The sequence below is a fragment of the Herpailurus yagouaroundi genome, unplaced genomic scaffold (assembly GCF_014898765.1).
Source record: "Herpailurus yagouaroundi ecotype Mexico unplaced genomic scaffold, PumYag 166, whole genome shotgun sequence".
In the NCBI taxonomy this organism is placed as follows: Eukaryota; Metazoa; Chordata; class Mammalia; order Carnivora; family Felidae; genus Herpailurus; species Herpailurus yagouaroundi.
Window position 1 is genome coordinate 35741366 of NW_024412407.1, and position 26260 is coordinate 35767625.

Here is a 26260-nt window from a genome sequence, read left to right on the forward strand (position 1 = left end):
TGTAAAATGGGAATAATAATATTAACTACCATGTAAGGTTGCTGTGAAAATTAAGGTATAACATGATTTGATTATTGTGTAGAATGGATTTGAAGAGAGTTGTGGTAGCAGGGAGGTCAGGCAGACTGATGTGGTAAGGGACGTGGCAGTGGTGACAGAAGCTGATGGATTGAAGGTATATTTTGAAGCTAGAATGAACAGAACAGTAGGTTGTACGTGAGGAAGAAGAAGAGAGAGGAGGCAAGGGTGACTTTTAGATTTTTGGTTTGAGTAGTTAAGTAGGTAGGAGATGAGAAGACTAGAGTGAGAAGTTTAATTTTAGGCATGTTTATATCGATTTCCCCGTGGGACATTGACATAGATACATTTAATAGATAGTTGGATAGAAGAGGGGAGACATGAGGTTGAAGATAAATAGATTTTGGAATTGCCAGCACGTATTAAAATGGGTAAGATTACTTAGGGAGAGGGTATGGAGCTAGAGTTCGCAGACTTTCTGTACAGGGCCAGGGAGTAAACATTTAGGCTTTGTGAGTCATATAGTTTCTCATACCTGTTCAACTTTGTCTACTGTAGCATGAAAGCCATGGACAAGACATTTTTAAAATGTGTCTGAATTCCAATAAACTATTCTAAAACAGACAGCAGGGCAAGATATAGCTGTGGGCTGCAGTTTGCCGGCTCCTGTTAAAGAGAAAGGAAGGGGTCTGGTAACCTAAGGAATTTTGTCTGAGGAGGGAGAGCTTGCAGTGGACACTGAAAAGTAGCATCCAGAGAGGGAAAAGGAAAAACAGGAGAGAATGGGGCACCAGAAATAAGATTATTCCAAAACAGAGAACTGTGCTGAATGCTGCTGACAGGCTGAGTTAGGTGAACCCTAAAATAATGTCCACTGGATTCTTGAAGAAGGTGGTGATTAGTAACCCTAAAGATTAGTTGCAGGGAAATAATGGTTAAAGATTAGAGTTGGTCAGAATGTGAATGCAGAAAGGGAGAGAGGGGTAGTTGTCTTTTTCAAGAAGTTTGACGTTGACTGGAAGGAAAAAAATAGGAGTAATGACCAATGGAGAATGGAACCAAGGGGAATATGGAAAGACCCTTTGAGATCATTATTGTTTTTACTGCTTATATTTGTGCATATTAGTTGCTGAGTGAAGGCCTGAGGAATCAGTGCCGAGAGTCCCCATATCTGTCTTTGGCTGCCTTTTGGACATAGATCAACAGTGCTTCCAGTGGCTTTCTATTGTGTACTTTTTTTTTTTTTAAGTTTACTTATTTTTGAGAGAGAGAGAGAGTACAAGTGGAGGAGAGGCAGAGAGATAATCTAAAGCAGCTCTGTGCTGCTAGAGGAGAGCCTGATGTGGGGCTCAAACCCACAAACTGAGATCATGACTTGAGCCACATTCAAGAATCAGGTGTTTAACCAGCTGAGCCACCCAGGTGCCCCTGTTGTGTCCTCTTTTTATAATTAGTACCATTTAATATTTGTGTAGAGATATATTAGGATCCAAGGCAGATTATGAGAGAAATTTATCACAAAGTGCTTGCCTTTAGATACTTTTCCAACATTGTGGGCAATTTACTCCTTGACCTGTTTCATGTATGTATATATTTATTTATTTATTTTTCAGATTTTTATTTAAATTCTAGTTAGTTAACACACAGTGCAATAGTGGTTTCAGGAGTAGAATTCAGTGATTCATCACTTACATATAACACCTAGTGTTCATCATAGCAAGTGCCCTACCTAATACCCATCACCCATCTAGCCCAATCCCCACCCACATCCCTCTATCAATTCTCAGTTCTTTATCTTTAAGATATGGTTTGTTTACCTCTCTTTTTTCTTTTTATTCCCCCCTCCCATATGTTCATCTGTTTTCTTTCTTAAATTCCACATATGGATGAAATCATATGATGTTTGTCTTTCTCTGACTTATTTTGCTTAGCATAATACACTGTAGCTCCACCCACATTGTTGCAAATGGCAAGATTTCATTCTCTTTGATGGCTGAGTAATATTCCATTGTATATATACTACATCTTCTTTATCCATTCATCAGTCAGTGGACATTTGGGCTCTTTCCACAGTTTGGCTGTTGCTGATATAATGCTATAAACATTGGGACATGTGTGCCCCTTTGAATCAGTACTTTTGTATCCTTTGGGTAAATAGCTAATAGTGCAATTGCTAGATCGTAAAGTAGTTCTATTTTTAACTTTTGAGGAACCTCCATACTGTTTTCCAGAGTGGCTGTGCCAGTTTGCATTCCCGCCAACAGTGTGGGAGGGTTCCCCTTTCTCTGCATCCTCGCCAACACCTGTTGTTTCTTGTGTTGTTAATTTTAGCCATTCTGACAGGTGTGAGGTGGTATCTCATTTGTGGTTTTGATTTGTATTTCCCTGATGGTGAATGATGTTGAGCATCTTTTCATGTTTGACCTGTGTTTCAAAAGCTAAATCAGATCATGCTGTTTCTCTTCTCAAAACCTTACAATGGCTCCCCATTTCACACAGAGTAAAAACCTAGTTCTTATAATGGGCTACAAGTTCCTACATGATCCGTACCCCTCACTTTGCATCCCTCCCCCTTTGCTTCTCTTGGCTTTCACTGTTTTCACCGTGGCTTTCACTGTTCTCCCCTTGCTCTCTTCATGACACAGCTACCCTAGCCTCGTTGTTTTCAAATATGCCAGTTACTCCCACCTCAGGATTATTGTGCTGCTTATCACCTTTTGGAATGTTTTTCCTGCAAATATTTACATGGATATACTTCATCTCTGAGTCTTTGCTTAATTTTGACCTACACAGTGAGACTTGATCTACCCTTTTAAAATGGCAAATCATCCTTCCACCCTATTTAGCATTGCCAGTGTTCCTTACCTGTACTTTTTCTTTTTCCTATAACATTTATCATTCTTTGTTATCGTATGTAGTTTATGTACTCTAATATTTATATACTATAACTTCTTAATTATGTTAATTGCTTTTATTGTCTGTTTATTGGAACATAAACTCCCTGAAGCAGTGTTTTTGTTTTGTTTTTTTCACCGATATTAGGTGCCTAGAACAATGCTTGGTGAGTAGTAATGATTCAAGAAATCATTGTAAAATAAAAGAATGAAGAAGCAGGGGAGGACTTGGAAAGATACATATACTCTTCCACTTATCAGCTTTGTGACCTTGGGAAAATACTTAACCTTTCTGAGTTTGCTTACCTAAAAATGGAGATGATAATTTTGGGGATTAATATCTAGAATGATGAGTGACATGTTGGACGTCCTAAATAAACATTTGTTTGTTTTCCTTCCCAATTAATCTGAAATAATTTTATTCTCTTTCAAAATTGTGGCTACGGGGCTGCCCCTTAGTTATTGTGATCTAATGCTTGTTTCTTCATGTGTTTATTCATTTATTCTTCCAATGAATATATATTGAATGTCTGCTACATACTGGGCATTATTTGAGCCAGTGGAAAATGTAGCAGTGAATGAAATAGACATCAGTCTCTGCCCCCATGGAGATTATATTCCAGTGGGACAGATAGTGAACCAAGTAAGTAAACTGTATCATGGGTTAGATGGAGATAAATGTTTTGGAGAAATATTAAGAGCAAGAAACGGTGAGGAGGAGAATTGCAATGTTAAATACACTGATCAGAGAATTCCTTACTGATAAGGTGACATTATGTCAAGAACTGAAGGAGGTGAGGAAATGAGTTATGTGGATATCTGGGAGAAGATCTATTAAGCAAAAGAGACAGCAAATGCAGAGGTCTTAGGAAGAAGCATGTCTGGCATGTTAGAGGAACACCGAAGGGGCCAGTGTCACTGGATTAGAGTGAATAAAGAGATCAAGTCAGGGAGGAAACAAGAAGCCAAATTGTGTAATCCCTTGTTCAGTACTGAGGTGGTTGGTCTCTATGGCATCTTTGTGCAAATCAGGAAAAAATGGTTTCCTTTCAGCATTTGCAGCCACACAGGTGCGTGGCTTGGCTAATGAAGTGTGGACTGGACTTTGGTCCCTACTCATGCCCTTGGCACAGGGCACAAGTGGCACAGTCAGAGGTGATGGGCTTGTTGGCCTTGTAGTTTTTGAAGTTCTTCCACAAGAGCATGGCCTTCCTTTAAGCTGCAGGTGAACAATTGTGCCTTCAAAAGGAGCTGAAAACCTCCCTCCTACTTAACATCTCATCTGTCTTCATTGTGACAATGTAAAGCTCAGACAGTCTGTATGACAATTTCTTAAAGTACCATTCTGCAGGAGATGAGGGAGTTAGAGGTTACATAAATTAGGTTGGATTTGGGCTTACAAAATTGCATATTCTTTATCACTTTAAGCACTGAATGACAGAATCAAGTCTTCCTTGAAATAAGTGACAACATCAGCTTCCATTAATGTCATATGTAGACTTTTCAAAACAAGCATTTATTTGAAGCCATATTTGACTTTGTCTTAATCTACGTTTCTAAAACACCTAATTGTAGAATCGAATTGAAGGTTAAAACTTGACTCAAAAAAAAAGCAAGAGCCCAGTAAAACATGGTAGGGGCCAAATATATACTTGATTAATTGTTTCCCAGGCAGGAAAAGTTGGCAGCTAAAACTCTGGAGTCTAAGCTTCATTGTATGTCTTAGTATAAGTGGTGATTATTCTGTCAGAAACTTAAGAGTTTAGAGCCCCCCTCCCACCCCTTTTTTCTTCAGTTACAAGAAAGCAGTACTGCCAAAAAATAATTCTTAAAAAAAAAAAAAAGCTACCTTGTTGTGACATATATTTTTACTACCTAGTGTATGTGTTCTACTAAAATTGCTAAAAGTTGTTAAGTCAGTATGTGATGGAGTTGACTCCAGATAATGGAGGGTTCCAGTGGGAGACTTTCTAAATCTTCCAAGCTAGGTATGGGCTTCTAGCTGGTGAAGAATTTACACAAAGCAGAATTTCAGTGTTGTGAATGTAGCATTGTGTGTCAACTATGTTTCATTAAAAAAAAAAAAAAAGAATTTCAGTGTTGTAAATACCAGGTTTCTTTATGAGTACCAATGAGTTTCTTTGGGAAACTCAAATTAAGCCAATGTACATTTGGGTATAAATGTAAAGTAAACCAGGGAACCACACATGATGGAATCGTGAAGAATGGGGCTTAGGTCCTCTTAAGCAAGGACTTCTGGATCGGCCATTTATGTTTATGTCCACAAAAAGCACAAAATTCTACTGGATTTAGGTGATGACTGAATACCAAGAGACTGGAGTATAATTGTGGAATTTTTATATATGGTTTAATGAAGATTTTCAAAATACTTAGTAGACTTTGAAGTTGTTGGTAGCACTGTGAAATGCTGTTTCTTTTCTTTTCTTTTTTTTTTTTTTTTTGGTAAGTGAGAGAATATGCAGGGGAGGGGCAGAGAGAGCGGGAGAGAGAGAATCCCAAGTGGAGCTTGATCTCAACCATGAGATCATGACCTGAGCCGTTATGCTGATATCAAGAATTGGACACTTAACCAATTGAGCCACCCAGGCACCCCAAATGCTGTTGTTTTCTAGATGTTTTCCTGCATAGTAATCAGTGTCTTAGTCCCGAGGGTTAGTCTCTGTTGCATTTCCCCATTTCATAAATTTAGGACATCAACTTAATATCAGATTAATATATTTTTTTGGTAAAAATATAAATACAAAGTTTTTTGTGAAGATAGAGATAATGAGTATAAAGCATTTGTTATTACTAGTTCTGTGTGTGCATGTGTGTGTGAGAGAGCAAGAGAGACAGAGAGACATTTTTACTGGCTTTCCTTGCAGTTATCATCCACACAATGCAAAATAAAACCTGTAACTGCAATCCATGAGGATTTAACTTCTATTAATACTAACTTTATTACTGCTACTACTGATATAATTAACAGTAGTTATTTTTACTTTACATTTATATAATACTTTACACTTTTTTATTGAGGTATAATTGACAATAATGCATTATTACATTTTTTAATGTTTATTTTTTAAATTTATTTTTATTATTTTGTTTTAATGTTTATTTTTGAGAGAGAGAGAGCATGAACAGGGAAGAGGCAAGGAGAGAGGGAGACACGACTGAGCCACCCAGGCGCCCCCCCCCCCCTTACATTTCTTTTAACGTTTGTTTGTTTTTGAGAGAGCCAGAGCGAATGTGGGGGAAGGTCAGAGAGAGAGGGAGACACACAGAATCCAAAGTCAGGCTCCAGGCTCTGAGCTGTCAGCACAGAGCCTGATGTAGGGCTTGAACCCGGGAACTGAGATCATGACCTGAGCCTAAGCCAGACGCTCAACCAACCGAGCCACCCAGGCGCCCTGAGAGAATCCCAAGCGGGCTCCACACTCACAGTGCAGAGCCCGATGCAGGACTCAAACTCACGAACTGTGAAATCATGACCTGAGCCAAAATCAAGAGTAGGAGGCTTAACCAACTGAGTCACCCAGCACCCTTAATTCTTGAAGTATCTTCATATATGTTGTAAAATTCTTATAGGAACTCAATGAGCAGGACAAAATAGCTGTAACCTTATTTTAGAGTTGAGCAAACTTTGACCCAGAGAGGTTCAGTGACTTAGTTATGATCAAGTGAGTAGATAATGAGAGAGCTGATATTAAAACCTTTCTTGGACTTTCTACTTTGACCTATGGAAACCCAGGTTTCCTGCCACCCGCAGAATAGCTTATGGAAGAGTAGGATTATTCACTTGGCACACAAGGAGAATTTTGATATCTTTATCAAATACTTTATTGAAATCAAGTCTCCTTTTATGACACTGTGGACAAATTGGAACAAAATAGGCTAGGGTTATGACATAATACCCTATGTCATTGGGTAAATTCATAACTGGTTTGATAGCATAGTGCTCATTAGTGTCACCTTGAGGAGAGTTTCTAGGGACATTCCAGAGGGTTTTGTCCTCAGTCTTACCTCTTCAACATCTGTGTCTGTTTTGCATGAAATGTAGACAACAGGTTGATTAGATCTTTGAGTGATACAAGATTTAGAGTAATTGTGTTTAAAATTTGCTCTTTTCTTTCTTTAAGCTCCAACTACTTTCCTACTCTTCAGTCAAAAGAGTGCCATCAACCGCATGGTAATTGATGAACAGCAGAGCCCTGACATCATCCTTCCCATCCACAGCCTTCGGAATGTCCGGGCCATTGACTATGACCCACTGGACAAGCAACTCTATTGGATTGACTCACGACAAAACATGATCCGAAAAGCACAAGAAGATGGCAGCCAGGTAATTCAGGGCTCGGTTCAAATTCTGTTTTTTTTTGCTATGTAGTTGGACTAACCATCCTCTTTTACTTAATTCTTGAGTGTGTGCGTGCGTGTATGTGTGTGTGCGTGCACACATGCGCAGAGAGAGAGAGAGAGAGAGAGAGAGAGAAGAATGTGAAATTCTGGACCTAGCAGCTTTTTTTCCTCCTAATGATCTTTGATCATTATCAAAGATCCTAATTGTTTGATAATGCTGTTGGAATAAAAATTGTATAAGGTATACAAAATTATACAAATTATACAAAATACAAAAAATTTTGTATACAAAATACAAAAAATACAAATTTTGTATACAAAATACAAAAAAATTATACAAAAATACAAAAAAAATTGTATAAGTAATGGAAAACTTAGTTTGTATATTGGTAATGACTTTGTTACTGCCACTCATATCTGTTTGTTTAGTTTTTTCCATTATGGTTTCATTTATATGGAGTGTTAGAAGCTTTGAAATTAAATAGAGCTTGGTTTTGATCTATCTGTGTCACTCACTAAGATTCTTAGGAACTTTTTAGCTGAAAACAATGTAAAGCACATAGCCCATTATCTGTTATATAGTATGTATAGACTCAGTAAATAACAGTTCTGTTATTATTAATTATTTTTAAAAGGTTTAGAGGATAAGAAACATATAACACAGTCTTGGTAAAATTAAAAACACCTAAGGATATGTTATCACTAACTTAATGATGGGGGGGCTATTATTTGGTGACTAAGGAGGGGAGGGAATAAAAATATTATCAATATCTTATCTATGCTTACATACCAGTCATGGTTTATATCACAGTTATCCATACTACTATACTTTCTTTCTGTGGCCAAGCAGTTTTAGACTGGGAATTACTATGAATAATCATTTGTCTTCCTTATAGCAGTGATGTTGAATTTTGAATATATTAGAATTTAGGGAGATTGGATTAAGTTTTGGTATGTCACTAAGGGTGAGGTGATCATGTATTTAGGGGCTGTTGAGGGATCATTGAGAGGTCTAGCAATAGTGGTATATTACAGATGCACCTTACACTATATAGACCAGGACTAACAGACTGATAAATAATGGAAATTACAGCTGTTATTATACAGTCAAGGACACAGCAGATAAATGAGGTAGCCTCCTTAAGGAATATATTATCTCAGCGTTGCCAAGTAAATGAAATATAATTTATTCATATAGAACATTAGAACAGAACCTCCCTATTGCTTTGCTTTGTTAAAAACCTTTTTTTTTTTTTTTTTTTTTTTTGGTGGTTTGAGGATTGGAGAAGGACATGACTGGTCGATGTGGTTTCTAGCCCTCATTGCTGTTGTCTCTGTAAGGGGTTCACACCTTCAGCACTATTGACATTTTTAGGCTATATAATTCTTTGTTGTGGAGGTATGACCTGTATATTGTAAGCTGTTTAACAGCATCCCTGACCTCCACCCACTAGATGCTAGTTGTACTTGTATAGATGTGGCAATCAGAAATTGTCTCCCCATAGTGCCAAATGCCCCTGGTTGAGAACCGCTGCTTTGGAGGACTTGTAGGGATGTTTCTAGCTGCAGCTATAGCCACTTTACAGGAGACTCTTGCCACCTTCCCACTCGAATCAATGCACTGTCGGGTTCCTAGAGCAACTAATATGGCCTCAGCTCACTCCTCTGCTACATGTCATAATAGCCAAAGGGAACATTTAAAATGCCTGATAAAAAAGAAGCACGTTACCCATAAAAAAAAATGTGTTAGTAAGAAATGTCTGGTGAGACTTGAGAGTTCCTTCTCAGGTTTGTACCATGTAAGTGTAAGCTTTGTGAGCGATCACTTCAGGGCTCTCTGGCTTGGAGTCTAATTTTCTGTGTGTACGTCTTTTTCTTTCCCTAGGGTTTTACTGTGGTTGTGAGCTCAGTTCCAAATCAGAACCTGGAAATACAACCCTATGACCTCAGCATTGATATTTATAGCCGCTACATTTACTGGACTTGTGAGGCCACCAATGTCATTAACGTAACAAGATTAGATGGGAGATCAATTGGAGTGGTATTAAAAGGCGAGCAAGACCGACCTCGAGCCATTGTGGTAAACCCGGAGAAAGGGTATGCTACTCAAGTTGCTTTCAGATATCTTGGCATGTGAGATTCTCATCAGCCTTCCTTTTCAGCTCATTAGTTATTTACCTTTAATATACTGTGCTTCAGTGAAAAAACTTGATATGCTCTATCTACCTGCCCCTGCGTTTTCTTGTATTTTTGCTTTCCCTGCCTAGAATTTCTTTCCTTTGTCACTATTGCTTTAGTTCTAATTTCTGCCCATACCTCCAAGACTGAACTGCAGTGAAGTTTTCCTTGAGCTAGCCCACCCCAGCCTGGCGTGGTTTTCCCCTTTCTCAAATACCCAGCACTCTGTATCTCTGCCTCTCTAGTTATGCTTAGACCTCTACCTCAGACTTAGTTGTGTTTTTGGTGTTATATTTTCTCCTAGACTTTAGGTTCCTTTATGACAAGAACTAATGTTTTCTGTCATTCAATACAGAGTGTTACATTTGGTAAAATAGTACTTTTTTGCATCTGAATGAATGATAAGGAATTCAGCAGGGGAAGTAGCTTACTTCAAAAGAGTTACTGGAAAGAGATGAACTTTAGAATTTAAATATAAGAAATAACTCATATATGACTTATTTTTAGTTATGAAATAGACTAATTGGAGAAGGAATTTAAAATTTTGAGTCCAGGTCTCTCTGATCACTGTTCTTTTATTTCTGTATTGTAATATTCCAAAAGTATAGGTGTGCCTGTGTCTATCATTTCATTTTATTAATTCATGAAAATTATCTCTCCAAGAAGTTCTGTATACTCTGTGTTACTGTTATCAAAAATAATAAAAGTATCCCATGGCCTTAAAAATAACACATTCTACAACATTTAAAAATAAGATTTTAAAATATTCTCCTTATATCTTTAAGGATAGTCTCATTTTGTATGGTTTCTTACTTTGATAAACTTACTGTTTCCTCCTTTCTCTTCAGGTATATGTATTTTACCAATCTTCAGGAAAGGTCTCCCAAAATTGAACGGGCTGCTTTGGATGGAACAGAACGGGAGGTCCTCTTTTTCAGTGGCCTGAGTAAACCAATTGCATTAGCCCTTGATAGCAGATTGGGAAAACTCTTTTGGGCAGATTCTGATCTCCGTCGAATCGAAAGCAGTGATCTCTCAGGTACCCAAGAAATGTAATTCCTTATTTTAATTTCAGTTACTGAGATGATTCATTAATAGGATTTATATTTTTCTTCCATTTTATTATTTTTGTGGACATTTGTTTACAGTTCTAATTTTTTTTTTAATATTCATTTTTTGAGAGAGCACAAGCGAGTATGAGTGGGGGAGGGGTAGAGAGAGAGGGAGACACAGAATCTGAAGCAGGCTCCAGGCTCTGAACTGTCGGCACAGAGCCCAACGTGGGGCTTGAACTGACCAAAGTCAGACGCTTAACCGACTGAGCCACCCTGGCACCCCTTCTTTCTAAAGGGTAGGTGGTTAGTATCAGGTTGGTTGGGAAGCACTTTTTCTTCAACCATGTACGTGATTGATCCCTCTATTATATAATACTTTCCCCGTTTTCTTGATTTGGCCTCTATAAATAATACATTTCTGATGCATCACTTCTTCATTCCTAATTCTTGTGCTCTAGTTTATGTTCTTATCTGAACTCTGGCCTGAGTTGTAGCCAGTGAAATCTCCTCCCTGCTGATTCCCTCCCACCCCCCAGAAAGTTTATGCATTTTTCCCAAACTACTTTTCTGAAGCATGGTATCTGATCATGTCACTGCTACTAAAAAAAAATCTTCAGGATAATCTCATAACCTGAAGAAAGAACACTAGTTGTATACTTAAGTTGGCATTTGCCTTTCACAAAGCCATCGTCAACCTCAAATGATCTTAACTCATGGTACTTTAACCAAATTAAATCACTTGCTGGTGTTCATTTGTCTTCAAACCTCTGTATGCAATCATAGTTACTTCACCTACCCGCCCCCCCAGTTTCTGATGTCCAAATATTCTGTGTGCCCTCACTACTGATCAAGTAAATGAAATTAAAATAATAAACTATTTATATCTATCAGAGTGGCAAAAATATGTTAAGGTTTATTATACCCAATGTTTGCCAGAATGGTAGAGAATGGCATGCTCTCGTGCACTTCGGTATAAGTGGAATTGGTAAGACCTTTCTGGAGGGCAGTTTGCCAATGCATTTCCCTTTCCTTTTTTTTAATGATTATTCATTTTTGAGAGAGAGCGTGTGCACGTGAGCAGGGGAGGGACAGAGAGAGAGGGAGACACAATCTGAAGCAGGCTCCTGGCTCTGAGCTGTCAGCCCAGAGCCCGATGTGGGGCTTGACCCCACAAACCCATGAGATCATGACTTGAACTGAAGTCAGATGCTCAACCGACTGAGCCACCCAGGCACCATTGAATTTCCCTTTTAGATAGTTTTTTCTTTACAGAAATAATGACCCATTTGTACAAGGGTACCTGCTCAGCATTATTTATAATAATGTGTCACAGAGAAATACATTCTGATATATCAATATAACAGTCATTCCAAAAGAAATGAGGTAGATCTGTGTGCACTGACATAGAAGGATAATTTTTTATTTTCTTTTTTCTTTTTTGAGAGAATATGTGCGTGTACATGGGAGAACCGGGGGAGGAACAAAGGGAGAGGGAGAATGAGAATTCTAAGCAGGTTCCATGCCCAGTGTAGAACCTGATGTGGGACTCAGTCCCATAACCATGACATCATGACCTGAGCTGTAATCAAGAATCAGAAGCTTAATTGACTGAGCCACCCAGCTGCCCCAAAGGATAATTTTTAGAAATTAAGTTGCATGACAATGTTTTTGTTTAAGGGTAAATTAATTTTATATATGTATGTACATGCCCACACTATATTTGATGGCAGATTGCTCTTTAAAAATACTTAAACTGTGTATACCCATGTGTACCTATACACACATACAAATAGGTAGGTATACTATTAAGAAACACATGGGTATGTTTGTATTTTCTTCAAGGAATAGGCAAGCAGATATACCTTGAGGAAGGTCTGGAAGGCTAGCATACTAATATGTTGAGAGTATTTCTGTATCACTTGAATTTTATATGTTTGAATACATTTATAACTTTCTTAAACTAGAAAATACTCTCTTTTCAGGTTCAAATGCCTCCTTCCATTATGCCTTTTCTGATTCCAGTCATGCACACATTTATCCATATGTATACACATACCTCACATGGAATATTCTTTCCCTCATCTATTCACCTATATCTTTTATGTCACCTCTAATTTGAATAATAGTTATTTATGTCAGTGTTTTAACTCTTACTAGTTTTATTAGCCTTCTTTCCTTTTCTCTACATTTATCATGTTTTTTTTGTTATGAAATTAACACATGTCCATTAAAGACAGTTTAGAAAAGAAAAAATCCAAAAACACTATCATTATTAATTTAACTTCCATTTTTTAAATGCCTTTTTTTCCCCCTACCCTTAATTATGAAATGGTTCCAGCATACAGAAAGTATGAGTTCCTATCATCCAACTTTGTTAAATCTTAGTTTTTTGGGCCATTTTTGCTTTTGAACTATTTCTTGTCCTTGAGACAATACTTCAGAGAGAGTTTTGAAGCCCTTACATATCCATCCCCAATTCTATTCTCCTCCCTCTTTTCCTTAAGGTAACTTTTGATGTTTTTCTTTGTCATGCATATGTTGCTGTGTGTGTGTATGTGTGTGTGTGTGTGTGTGTGTCTTTTGCCATGCATACACATTACACATATATTTGAACTTTTGTTTCACTTTTTAATATAAATAGTATCGTGTATTCTTTTGTAACTTGCTTTTTTCCAGATACATCGTGGTTTTGAGATGATCCCTGCTGATCCAAAACTCTGTCATTTGTTTTCAAGCTAAATAGTATTTCATTACATGAATCATTCTATAATTTCTCTATTCTGCTGCCTCAACTGCTATTTCCAGTTTCTTGGCATTAAAAGCAATGTTGTAGTGAATATTCTTGTGCACATATTTGAACATTTCTCTAATGGCCTGAACCTAGTAGTAGAATTGCTACTTAATGTGCTATGTATATATTCACCTTGAATAGATATATCCAGATTGTTCTTCAACATGATTATATCAATTTAAGATACCCACCAGAAGTGTGTGAGTTGTCCCTCTAGTATTTGGTATTGTTAGACTTCTAAATTTTTAGTATTGCAGTAGTTTAAAAGTATATCTCAGTAACAAAATTCGCGTTTCCCTGTTTGATAGTAATTTATTGGTCATTCATTTTTTTTCTTCTGTGAATTGCTATTTATTGATATTTTTTCTATCACTGATTTTTAAAAACTCTTTATTCAGGCTATTAATCCATTATCAAGTTACATATATATTGGAGGAGAATTGGCATATTAAAGAAATTCAGTCTTTTCATCCATGACTGTGATGGATCCCTCCATTTGTTTAGGTCTTATTTGATAATTTTTAGTACATCTTTATACTTTTCTCTATAGAGGAGGGTATGTGTTGCATAAATCTTCCAATTTGTGATTTACCTTTTCACTCTTCCAATAGTGTTCTTAGATGAAAAAGTTCTTAATTTTAGTGCAGTACAGTCTACTAATTTTCCCCCTTATGATTAGTACTTTTTATGTTCTGTTTAAGAAACCTTTGCCTACTGCAAAGTTACAAAGGGATTTTATGGGTTTTGTTCCTAAAAATTAAAAAAAAATTTTTTTTTTAACTTTTATTTATTGTTGAGAGACAGAGACAGAACATGAGCAGGGGAGGGGCAGAGAGAGAGGGAAATACAGAATCTGAAACAGGCTCCAGGCTCTGAGCTGTCAGCACAGAGCCCGACGCGGGGCTCGAACCCACGAACTGCGAGATCATGATCTGAGCCGAAGTCGGACGCTCAACCAACTGAGCCACCCAGGCACTCCCTAAAATTTTTTTGTTTAACCTTTCTTAGTTAGATCTATGATCCATTGGCAATTTATTTTTGGGCATGGGGTGAGTTAGGGGTTAAAAATTTTTTTTTTCATGTTACTATTTAACACCAGTTTTAGAGAAGACCATACTTTCTCCACTATTTTCTAATGTCACCTTTGTTGTAAATGAAGTTGACTGTATTTCTGTGAGTTTGTTTCTGATGTTCTCTTGGTTACTTTGTCTTATGTGGTATTTTATTGTCTTACTCATTATAATGTTATAAACAAATTTATTTGGCAATGTTCGTCCTTAGTATTTCATCACAATGGCTCTTGCTTTTTTTTTTTTTTTTTTTTTGCATTTCCATATACATTCTAGAATCTACCTCTGAGTTTCCACCAAGAATGAAAGAAACCTAGTGGAATTTTGACTGGGTTTGCTTTGAATTTATAGGTCAATTTAGAGAGAATTATTTTTATATTAGTCTAGCAAACTATGAACATGGTATATCCATCCATTTTTTTAGAACTTTAATTTCCCTCAGTGTTTTATAGTTTTCTTCTTAGAGGTCTTTCCCATCTTCACTAGAGTTGTTCGTTGGTATTTGAAGCTTTTGAATGCTAGTGGTAGAGCTAGTGGTAATTCTAAATTTTTAATATTTTAATCTCTGATTATGGCTGGAATATAGACATAGTTTCTTTTTCTCCCATTCCCGTTATATTGAGCTTATTCCCAGGGACCTTGTTAAATTCATTTATTTGTGGTTTCTTTATGATTTTGTATGTCATAGAACCATTTGTCTACAAATAATGAAAGTTTCATTTCTTCTTTTGCAGTACTTTTTCCTTGTTACCTTATAACACCGACTGGTACCTCCAATACAATGTTGAATAGAACAATAGAATCCTTGGGTGTTTGTTTTGTTTTGTTTTTCTTGATTTAGAGGAACGCATTCAATACTTCATGATTAGGTATTATGTTTCTTAAGGTTTTCTGTAGATAACATTTTTATCAGATTAAGAAAGTTCCTTCTGTTCCTAGTTTTCTAGAATAAATCAAACTCGGCATGATAACATTTTCCTTTTTATATATTGCTGGATTTGATTTGCTAATGTTTTGTTTAAGGGTTTGTATCTGTGTTCATGAGAATGATTACCCTATAATTTTCCTTTCTTATAGTGTACTTGGCATTTTGCCATCAAGGTTATGTTGACCTCATAAAATGTTTCCTCTTTTTCTGTTTTCTGAAAAAGGTTAGTGTAAAACTGGTAGTTTTATTTTTTCCTTGTTTGTATATTCACAGATAATCATACACTTTTATCTTGGGATCTCTTTCTGCTTCATATTTTGAGCCTGCCACAGAGCCTTTTACACTGGATTGCATTTAGTACATGCGTAGTTTGTTGAATAAATAAGCGTATCTTCATTGTTGGTTCCAGTGTTTTACTTCCCCTTTTATCACTGCCATCAAAGTAGATCAGGTCCTTATCATAGACATCTACAGTGACACTGTTGACAGCTCTTTTTTTTCTCAGTGGTCCACTTGAAACCATCCTTGCACAACTAATCCTTTTAATTCATTCTTCTTATTTTTAACTTAATCTCATCAAAGTAATACATGTAAATATTTGTGGAAATCAAATGCTTATACTCAGTTATAACAGAAAATAAGTCTACTGTTCTCCTACATACTCACTTCCCACTCTGAGGCATCTATTTTAAAATAACTTGCTTAAAGCTGCTATTTCTCCATTTTTCAATTTTAGACATCACAAGTTGACTTATTATATAGAAGATGAAGATTTTGCTGTCTTAAACCATATAAGGCCAAAATACTCCTATGAACTCTCCTCCTATCCTCCCAGGATAGTTATATCGTAATTTTTAAGTTCATACTTAATTGTTATTTATGGCTATGAAAATATTACCTTTAACCGTGTTGCCTTCTGTAGCTTTTTTCCCCCCTGAAGTTAATCTTGTCTAATGTAAATATTATTTCAGTACATACAGATGGATCAAGCAATCCATCTTTTTTCTTTTTAATTGAAAGCATACCTCTTGAATTTCTTTATCATCTTGCTCCAATCTGGATTTGCTTGCTTTTTTAGGCCAACTTCCTTTCACTGTTATCCTGGGAATGCACCTGCCTTTCTCCTTGGTGCTGAACCCTATTTACTGGATTCCATGTCTCTGGCTAATTTCTTTTTCTTGGTAGAACGCATCCTCTATTATTTCTTGAAAGGGGTTCGTAAGAGGTTAAAAATTTTCATTTATTTGTCTGAATTTTTTCCCCTCACATTTGATTGATAATTTGGGTATGTATAGAATTCATGTTTCATAACTATTTTTATCTCCCCGTTTTGAAGGCAGAACTCTGTTGTCTTCAACCATCTCATGTCATTGTGATTCCCAGCTATTTGTATATGATCCTTTATTTTCCCCTCCAGACACTTTTAACATCTTCTCTTTTTCCTAAATATTCTAGAATCTAATGATAATATGCCTTTGTGTGATCCCTCCCTGACTTCCCTCTTCTGTTTCTTTCTTTTCATTGAACTCGTTACTAGGTGAGTCCTTTGTATCTGGAAACTTAACATCTTTTTTTTGTTTTTAATGTTTATTTTTCAAAGAGAGACAGACAGACAGACAGACAGACACAGAGCATTAGCAGGGGAGGGGCAGAGGAAGAGGGAGATATGGAATCCGAATCAGGCTTCAGGCTCCAGGCTGTGAGCTGTCAGCACAGAGCCAGACACGGGTCTCGAACCCATGAACTGTGAGATCATGACCTGATCTGAAGTTGGATGTTTAACCGACTGAGCCACCCAGGCACCCCTGGAAACTTACATCTTCAGTTCTAGAAAGGTGGTTTTTTTTGTTGTTGTTGTTTTGTTTTGTTTTTTAATGTTGTTTCTTTAATGATTTGTTTTCTCATTCTGGAACTTTTACTCAGATGTTGAATCTTGATTTTTCCTCAGATGTTGTGAGTATTTTTCTCTCTTATTTTCCATCTCTTTATCTGAGAGAGTTTTTCCAATGTATCTTCAAACCCTCCTGTTGGATTTTTTTTGAGCTTTCATATATTTAATTTCCAGGGATTCTTTTTTGTTCTGTGAATGCCTTGCCCCCATCAAAAGCATCCTGCTCTTCAGGGTTTTGTTGCTCTTGATTTGTTTTTTTCTGCTTTATCCAGAGAAGTACCATTTTTATCTGTTTTATATGTTAAGGCTTTTCATAAAGTTTAATTTGAAGAATAGAATTTGCTTTTTAAAAATGTTTGAAAACTACTCTTAAGTTTTTGTCCATGTTTCTATGAACTAAAGTATTTACTGTGTGTTGGGCACTTACTTGCTTTTGTTTGTACTTAAGTGTCTAATCTGTTTTCTGATATATATATCTTCTCAGAATGATTTTTAATTCTTGTGGTAAAGAGCTTACTTAACCATATTTTCCTTTTCAGTACTTTTAGAATCTAACTGGTATTCAATCAGTAATTATTGAATGCATGACTTGACCCACATGAATCATTGCTGTTGAATGTTCTCCTTTCCAAGGTGCCAACCGGATAGTATTAGAAGACTCCAATATCTTGCAGCCTGTGGGACTGACTGTGTTTGAAAACTGGCTATATTGGATTGACAAGCAGCAGCAAATGATTGAAAAAATTGACATGACAGGTCGAGAGGGTAGAACCAAAGTCCAGGCTCGAATTGCCCAGCTTAGTGACATTCATGCAGTAAAGGAGCTGAACCTACAGGAATATAGTAAGTGCTGATGACATACTGCTAATTGCAGGATTCATATTTGTTGTAAGAGATTAAGATGGAATTAAGATGTTCTTCTGTGTCTTCTTACCTTTTTTTTTTTGACAGATTTTTGTGCACTTTTAATTTTGCCAATTTTTAAACTCTGTGTTTTTAAAACCTTACATCAAACTCATCTGGGAACTTTTTCAAATTAAACATCATTTCCCCATAAAACAGGAGTGGGGAAAACAATGGTTTTGTTCATTTTCAAAAATTGCCCCAGATACAGCAGACTCCTCTTTGCATGCCTCCTTTCTCACCTTCAGCCCCTTGAAGAATACTGGTATAAAGTATATATTTCTTTTGTTCCCTGTGCCCCCATAGTTTGAATTAAAACAAAAATTATATAATGATGAATATAGTTATCTTGAAATAACCTTATGAAGCAAAAACAACTAAAAATTATTTCAAAAGTTTTTGAAATAGAGAAGACTGTGATTAACAAGTGTTTGTTTTTTCCTTCTGCGTAAATTTTTCAGTTGTCAGCTTAGAAAAGTACCCATAATTTTTTTTTTTTAACCCTACTGGAAACTTTTTAATATGGCTTATCATCTTGCCCTAATTTCTTATTAGTATCAAAAGACCCCTCATAGCAATCACTACTCCGGGTTTTATGTGATTGTACCAGGAATGCTAATGTTAAATGAAATATTAAAGAGAGAGTTATTGAAACTCCTTAACTTCTCAGCACAATGCTTTCAAATCAAACTGGAGTATGAGAGGAGAATAGCAGAAGGAGAGCACCTTTGCTCGTTCAGGTCTTCATTATGTTGTCACTGTTCCTGAACTTTAGAAGTTCAGGGTATTTGAGAATTAGAATTGTTGTCATTCTAAGTTATGACATGTGACTTAATGCTGAACACTTAATAGAAATAAGGCAATGATTTCGTGGTGCCTGGGTGGCTCAGTCGGCTGAGTGTCCAACTTTGGCTCAGGTCATGATCTCACAGTTTGTGAGTTCAAGCCCTGCATTGGGCTCTCTGCTCTTAGCCAGAGCCCACTTTGGATCCTCTGTCCCCGTCTCTTTGCACCTTCTCCACTCACGCTTTCTCTCAAAAATAAACATTTTTTAAAAAGGCAATAGGGGCGCCTGGGTGGCTCAGTCAATTGAGCATCTGACTTCGGCTCAGGTCATGATCTCATAGCTTGTGAGTTTGAGCCCCGCGTCAGGCTCTGTGCTGACAGCTCAGAGCCTGGAGACTGCTTCAAATTCTGTGTCTCCCTCTCTCTCTGCCCCTAACCCACTTGCATTCTGTCTCTCTCTCTCAAAAATAAATAAACATTAAAAAAAATTTTTTTAAATAAATTAAAAAGGCAATAATTTCTAAGCTGTTTATTCAGTTGACAAATGATTATTTTATTGCAGAAAATCTCAATGGAGATTTTCAGAATTTTAGGGGGAATGTTTTTTTTTTATAATCAACATTTAAATATGGTTTTATAGTTGGAAAACCCTTTTTTTGCCAATTTCTTTTTTTTTTTTAATTTTTTTTTTTTCAACGTTTATTTATTTTTGGGACAGAGAGAGACAGAGCATGAACGGGGGAGGGGCAGAGAGAGAGGGAGACACAGAATCGGAAACAGGCTCCAGGCTCTGAGCCATCAGCCCAGAGCCCGACGCGGGGCTCGAACTCCCGGACCGCGAGATCGTGACCTGGCTGAAGTCGGACGCTTAACCGACTGCGCCACCCAGGCGCCCCTTTTTTTTTTCCAATTTCTAATAACATTAAAGAGAGTGAGATTTTTATCAAATGTGTCATGGAATAAAGTTTGTGCTATGTAGGTTGTGCATTCTAGTACACAGTATGACTGATGTCTCTTTTGAGACATCTATATAGTATGCACATCTTCGCATTTATAGATAGCTGACTTTCAATCTCATCAACACACACCGAAAGCAGGGTGATGTGTTATTGAGAAGGCAGAAGATAAATGGGTGGCTACTTTAGATGCTGGTATTCTGATGACAGATGTCAAGTTACTTTTAACACAGGCTAAGTAGAAAATTGAAAGCAACTCTATTAAATACAACTTGTGAGACAGACTTTGAAAAGTTGCTTAACTTTGTATTAGTTTAATTTAGCCTAAATATAAGGAAATTAAACATTTGTAACATTGCAAGTTACCTTTTGCAGTTGATCAAGCAAATAGTTTTTATTGTCTCTGAGTGGTTGCAATCCATGTGAACTTAAGTTTCTTTAATATAACAACTCTAATTTTCTGTATTTTATTATTTCTATATTTCATTAAAATAATACAGTTTTTAAGTAAAATCATCTTTTATAAAGGTAGAATTTCTGAGTTAAAATCTTTAGAAGACTTTTCATATTTTAAATAGAAAAACCCAGGTTTTTGCATTCTCCCTAACAATGTTTTTAGTTTCAATAATCAACTTTATTTTAGATACAAATATTTAAAGACAGTGGTTAAATACAAGTATTTTGCATTTTAAAATTGCTCTCCTTTTCTTGCAATTTTTTGTAGGGATTAGAGTGAGGAATTATACTGCTAGTGAAATTAAAATCCGAGGTAATTTTACATTTGGTTTTCTTGGCAGTTCATAAATAGATTTTGACTGAACTGTCTTCCTTTCTTTCCTCCCTCCCTCCCTCCCTTACTTTCCTTTCTCTCTTTTCCTCCTTCCTCCCTCCTTGCCTCCCTCCCTTTCCCTTTTTCTCTTTTCTTTTCTCTTTTTTTCAGGACAGCACCCTTGTGCTCAGGATAATGGTGGCTGTTCACATATTTGTCTTGTAAAAGGAGATGGTACTACAAGGTGCTCTTGCCCCATGCACTTGGTTCTGCTTCAGGATGAGCTATCATGTGGAGGTAAATACGTTACTTTCTTGTGCAAGGCCAAGTGCCACTTAACATGTTCCATAACTGTCTAGCATTCTGTGAATTGTCAGTGAAATTGCTGACAATTTCTCCTAACTTGATTAGTCACTTGTATTCCATTCATCTGCATCATCCTAGCCTTCTGGGTTATTCGGAGAGTGAATCCATCATGACAGGTAATAAGTGTAACCTAATCTTGGGACTAAAGAGGAAGTGCCCTTTTGGGGGGAGGGGAACTCATCTTGTGAATGACTGTATTTCCTAATTATAAACTAGCTTTTTTCACCCCAGAGAGTAACGAAATGAATTAATTCTACCTCTTATAATCTCCATCTACTGAATTCTAGATTCTACCAAGTTTAGGTATCATTGCTGGGAATGTATCCAGTGAAAAGAATATTCTTTTATTCAAATCTATTGGTAGTTCCCTATTGTTTTTACTTATTTACCTAGCAAAAAAATTTTTTTAAGATATCACTACAATAATGTTGTAGTGAAATTGGTTCAGTTGTTCATGAGAGCATTAACAAATTGGTACGTTCCCTTGTTAAAGCATATTGTGGTAACATTAAATACCATAGTAATATTCATTCCCTTGATTCAGAAATAATCTTCTTGCAGATAATTCTAAATTAATTCAACTGAAAGAAAAAGACTGTTCTTTCTCTACAGTGGCAGGAATCTGAAAGCAATCTAATTTCTAATGACAGAAAATCAGGTTAAATAACTGAGTTTATACAGCTATTAAACATTATGACCATAAGCTCATGTAAAAATGTAGCCAAAATTTGGCTCAAGTAGAAAAAAAAGTTTTAATGGTGTTTTCTGCTATGACAACAACTACTTAAATACATGTTTCTGTAAACAAAGATTGGTTTATACACTCAGAAAAGTTGTTGATAAGGCGTTATAAAAATATTTTATTCTTCTAACTTTACTTTAAAAAATAAGTAAATAACCATGTATTTAGTAGCACCTGTGAGGCACTCTGCTCGGACTACAGGAGATTTGAATATCTTTGAGATAGAGCATACAGTTTAGTTGGGGAGATCAAATATGTACACAGTAAAAGTTAAGCTCTGGTTCTTGAAGTATCTTCCCTCAGAATAACAAGTGTTGCACAATAATGTGAATGTACTTAATGTCATTGAACCACATACTTTAAAATGGTTAAAATAGTAAACTTTGTTACATATATTTTACCACAATAAAAAAAAGAGCAATGATATGTTCCCATATCAAGGTGCTAGATTATTATTACTCTAGTAAGGCAAATCTTAGAAATGCTTACCTTTATGTAATGATAACATAGATAAAATTGAGTCACATATACCATCATCCATTTAGAAAATAAATGTCTTTTAGGGGCGCCTTGGTGGCTCAGTTGGTTAAGCATCCAACTTTGGCTCGGGTCATGACCTCAAGGTTCATGGGTTCAAGCCCCGCCTCAAGCTCTGTGCTGACAGCTCTGAGCCTGGAGCCTGCTTCGGATTCTGTGTCTCCCTCGCTCTTTGCCCCTCCCCTGCTCACACTCTGTCTCCCTCTCTCTCTCTCAAAAATAAACATTAAAGAAATTTTTCTTTAAAGAAAATGTCTTTTAAAAGAACTTTGATTTTTTTCTTCATATTTTGTGATTATTTTCAATGTATGTATTAAAATTTTTAAATGCATGTATTACATTAATAAAGCATTTTAACAAATGGGTTACCAACACTCAAGATATACAGTGTGTCATTAAGAAAAGTACCCTGGAGCCCTTTTCCAGCTGGTTCTCTTCCAGAAGTAAGCACTATTCTGATTTTTATCCCCATAATTTAGATTTGTCTGTTCTTGCATTTTATGTAAGGAATAACGATGTATGTATTCTTTTTGTGTCTGATTCTCTTGGTTAATATTTTGAGATTATTTTTGAGATTCAACCATATAGTGGAATGTATCAGTAGTTTTTTTCTTCTTATTGCTGAGTGGTGTTTCACTGGATAATATGCCACAGTTTTTTCTCATGTTGAGTGACATTTTAATTGTTTTCATTTTTTCTGTTCTTAAGAATAAAACCGTAGTCAGTGTTTGTATACAACATTTTTTTGCGGGGGTGCCTGGCTGGCTCAGTTGGTATGACTCTTGATCGCAGGGTTGTGAATTTAGGTCCCATGGTGGGTGTAGGGATTACTTAAAATCTTTAAAAAAGTGTGTGTGTGTGTGTGTGTGTGTGATTTAACATTGATTATACAGTGGAGGTAAATGAAACACAGAATCTTAATTCCTGACCCTCAAGATGTGTTTTCATTTGAGCTCATCTTACCTGTCCATCTCCTTTCGTTTCTCTCTTTACTTTCGTTTGGCTGTTTAGAGTTTGATGACCACTGTTGTATGTTCTGTTTTGTTCTGTTTTGTTTTGCCTCTGTGGCTTTACTTGCGGTACTTCAAAGATGTAGTTCTCTTCTTGCATGCCGTCCTAAGTCTTATTTTTCAAGGAGTGTCTTCTCATGATCTTTAAACCTTCACTAGCCATTATTGTCCCTGCCTCCCTTTCTCTGAATTGTAACTCTTGTTACCACAGTTTGCCTGACATACAGTTCAGAGTAATGTTTTGTTTTATATTCATTAGTCTCTTTCTCTTCCTAGCCCCAGGTTAAATTATAAGCTCTTTAAGGACATGGACCCTATTTTACCTATTTTTATTCTCCACATGATCTAGTATAGTGCGGGATACAAAATAGGCTCAAATTCCCTCTATAAATAATACTTCAAATTCCCCATGTAAAATGTTCACCTGTAATTTGCAGTGTTCTCTAAAGTTTTTTTGTCTGTTTGTTTGTCTATTTATTTAGAGACAGAGACAGCGTGAGTGGGTGAGGGACAGAGAGAGAGGAGAGAAGGAATCCCAAGCAGGCTCCCAGCTGCCAGCACAGAGCCCAGTGTGGGGCTTAAACCCATGAAGCCATGAGATCATGACCTGAGCCAAAACCAAGAGTCAGGCCCTTAACTGACTGAGCCACCCAGGCGCTGCCCCAGTATTCTCTACTTTAAAGATAAGAGGTTTTCTGATATTAACAAAGTTACATTATCTAGAGAATTTACTAAGAGAGAAGGTTTTAAATGAAGTCCAGGAGCCTGGGATATAAAGGCAATGGGCTAAAACTAGAGAGGCTGTCCTTTTGGTCCTCTCTTTTATTTTTAATTATCCCTTTGTGTAGGAAGCTATATGACCTTGGGCAGTCACTTAGTCTCTCTGAGCCTGTTTCCTTATTTGCAAAACAAGGAAATTGGGCTTGAATGGCAATTCTCAAAGTGGCCTTAGCAACTTTTACATTTTTAAAAATTAAAAGGGCCCCAAACAGCTTGTGTTTGCATGGGTTATGTTTATCTGTATTTACTGTAGTAGAATTTAAAACCAAGAACTTTAAAAAAATTTGTTAAAAATAATAATAATAAGCGCTTACATGTTCTAAAGTTAAACCTGTTAAGAAAATTATAACTATATTGGAGCCCTTGGGTGACTCGGTTAAGTGCCCCACTCTTGATCTTGGGTAAGGTCATCTCACAGTTTGTGAGTTCAAGCCTGGCATCGGGCTTTCGCTGATGGTGTGGAGCCTGCTTGGGATTCTGTCTCTCGTCTCTGCCCCTCCCCACTTGTGAGCGTGTGCACTCTCTCTCTCTCTCTCTCTCTCTCTCTCAAATACATAAATATTTAAAAATTATTTTTTAAAATTTATATCAATATTTTCTAAAGCAAAGTAATTTTAGGGAGAAATGTGGCATTGTTTTTACATTTTTGTATATATCTTTTAATGTTAGGCCAGATTCTCATGTCTACTTCTGCATTCAATCTGTTGTAATATGTAGTTTGGGTTGAAATATATGAGGAAATTTAGCCTGAAATGTAGTTGGAAAATAGAAAACTATAATAATAGTCTTTTAAAATAATTATACATATATCTTGAATTCTACACCAGGTATTGACCAGTGGTAGTTTACTGTAGATTTAGTTGCAATGTGGAATTTGAAACCATATGAACTTTTCATACTCTCTTAAATTAAAATCCACTGATCTATTTTGTCCTCTAATTGGATATTTTACCCAGACCTGATTTTGTAACCTTACACTGTGGTCATTTGGAAATACTAGAATTCCAACCAAAAATTCCCAGATCTTCAGATTTTGATGAATTTCATTATTCAATATCAAAAACCCCATGTTTATCTCACTACCAGTCTCATTAGAAAAAACTTTAGGGACACCTGGGTGGCTCAGTCAGCTAAGTGTCTGACTTCAGCTCAAGTCATGATTTCACAGTTTGTGGATTTGAGCCCCACGTCGGGCACTCTGCTGTCAGTGTGGAGCCTGCTTTGGATCCTCTGTCTCTCTCTCTCTCTGCCCCTCCCCCACGCTCTCCTCTCTCTTCTTTTTCTCTCTCACAAAAATAAACATTAAAAAAGAAAAAAGAAAAAACTTTTAAGTACTGGGAATCTGTCAAACTTACCATGTTAGATACAGATTGTCCAAAATTATAATTTCTGGTTGAAAGCTCCATTGTTACAATATGCTTCAAAAGTACAGTGTTATGATTTTACCATTATTTTCCTTGAAGTAACAGGCTCACTGGTTCATTTTTTAAAAACTTCCTGCCAAATACCCAAGTGTAAATAACTGTAGTTTATTTGTCAGTTCTTTTAAATTAAAATTGGTATTCCATTTTGGGTTGAGTTTACAACTCAAAGTGCTTTCCCTAACTTTAAAATATTTAGAGGTTGGTGATTATAGTGATTATTCCTAAATTATGTGTCAGATTTTAATGGATTGCAAATAATCCTACTTGAATTATAATATTTGAGAAAACTTCTGCCTTATAGTTTTGCAAGTTAGTGAATCTAAATGTGGTAGTGTAAAAATTGTACTTCTCTGATTAGTAGGGATAGTTTACAAACTTTATTAAAAAGTGTTTTGCGCATGTTAATATTAAATGAGCTTCACTAGGTGTGTTTGTACCTTTGTGTGACTGTTGTGTTTTTGTCACTCCCCTCCCCCTTGGTCATTTGAAGAACCCCCAACATGTTCTCCTCAGCAGTTTACTTGTTTCACCGGAGAAATTGACTGTATCCCTGTGGCTTGGCGGTGTGATGGGTTTACTGAATGTGAAGACCACAGTGATGAGCTCAATTGCCCTGTATGCTCGGAGTCCCAGTTCCAGTGTGCCAGTGGGCAGTGTATCGATGGTGCCCTCCGATGCAACGGAGATGCAAACTGCCAGGATAAGTCAGATGAGAAGAACTGTGAAGGTATCCAGACTTCCTAGGGCCTGGCTGTGTAGTCTTTTTTTCCCATTAATGTTCAGTTGTTTGAAATTCAGAG

The 26260-nt window shown here is 36.5% G+C and overlaps 1 protein-coding gene across 5 annotated transcripts in view; it reads left to right on the plus strand.

Moving 5' to 3' along the window:
- The window catches only part of LRP6 (LDL receptor related protein 6), a 190224-nt gene that overhangs the window by 146843 nt on the left and 17121 nt on the right, over positions 1-26260 (plus strand). For all 5 annotated transcript variants that reach the window (XR_005794568.1, XR_005794569.1, XM_040488900.1 and 2 more), the window contains 6 exons: positions 7055-7257; positions 9160-9371; positions 10301-10491; positions 17821-18030; positions 20773-20898; positions 25951-26187. Coding sequence is in view for 3 of the 5 variants with exons in the window: in XM_040488900.1 (XP_040344834.1) it covers positions 7055-7257; positions 9160-9371; positions 10301-10491; positions 17821-18030; positions 20773-20898; positions 25951-26187 (1179 nt within the window). In the remaining 2 variants the exon portion in view is untranslated. The remainder of the gene's footprint in view (positions 1-7054; positions 7258-9159; positions 9372-10300; positions 10492-17820; positions 18031-20772; positions 20899-25950; positions 26188-26260) is intronic.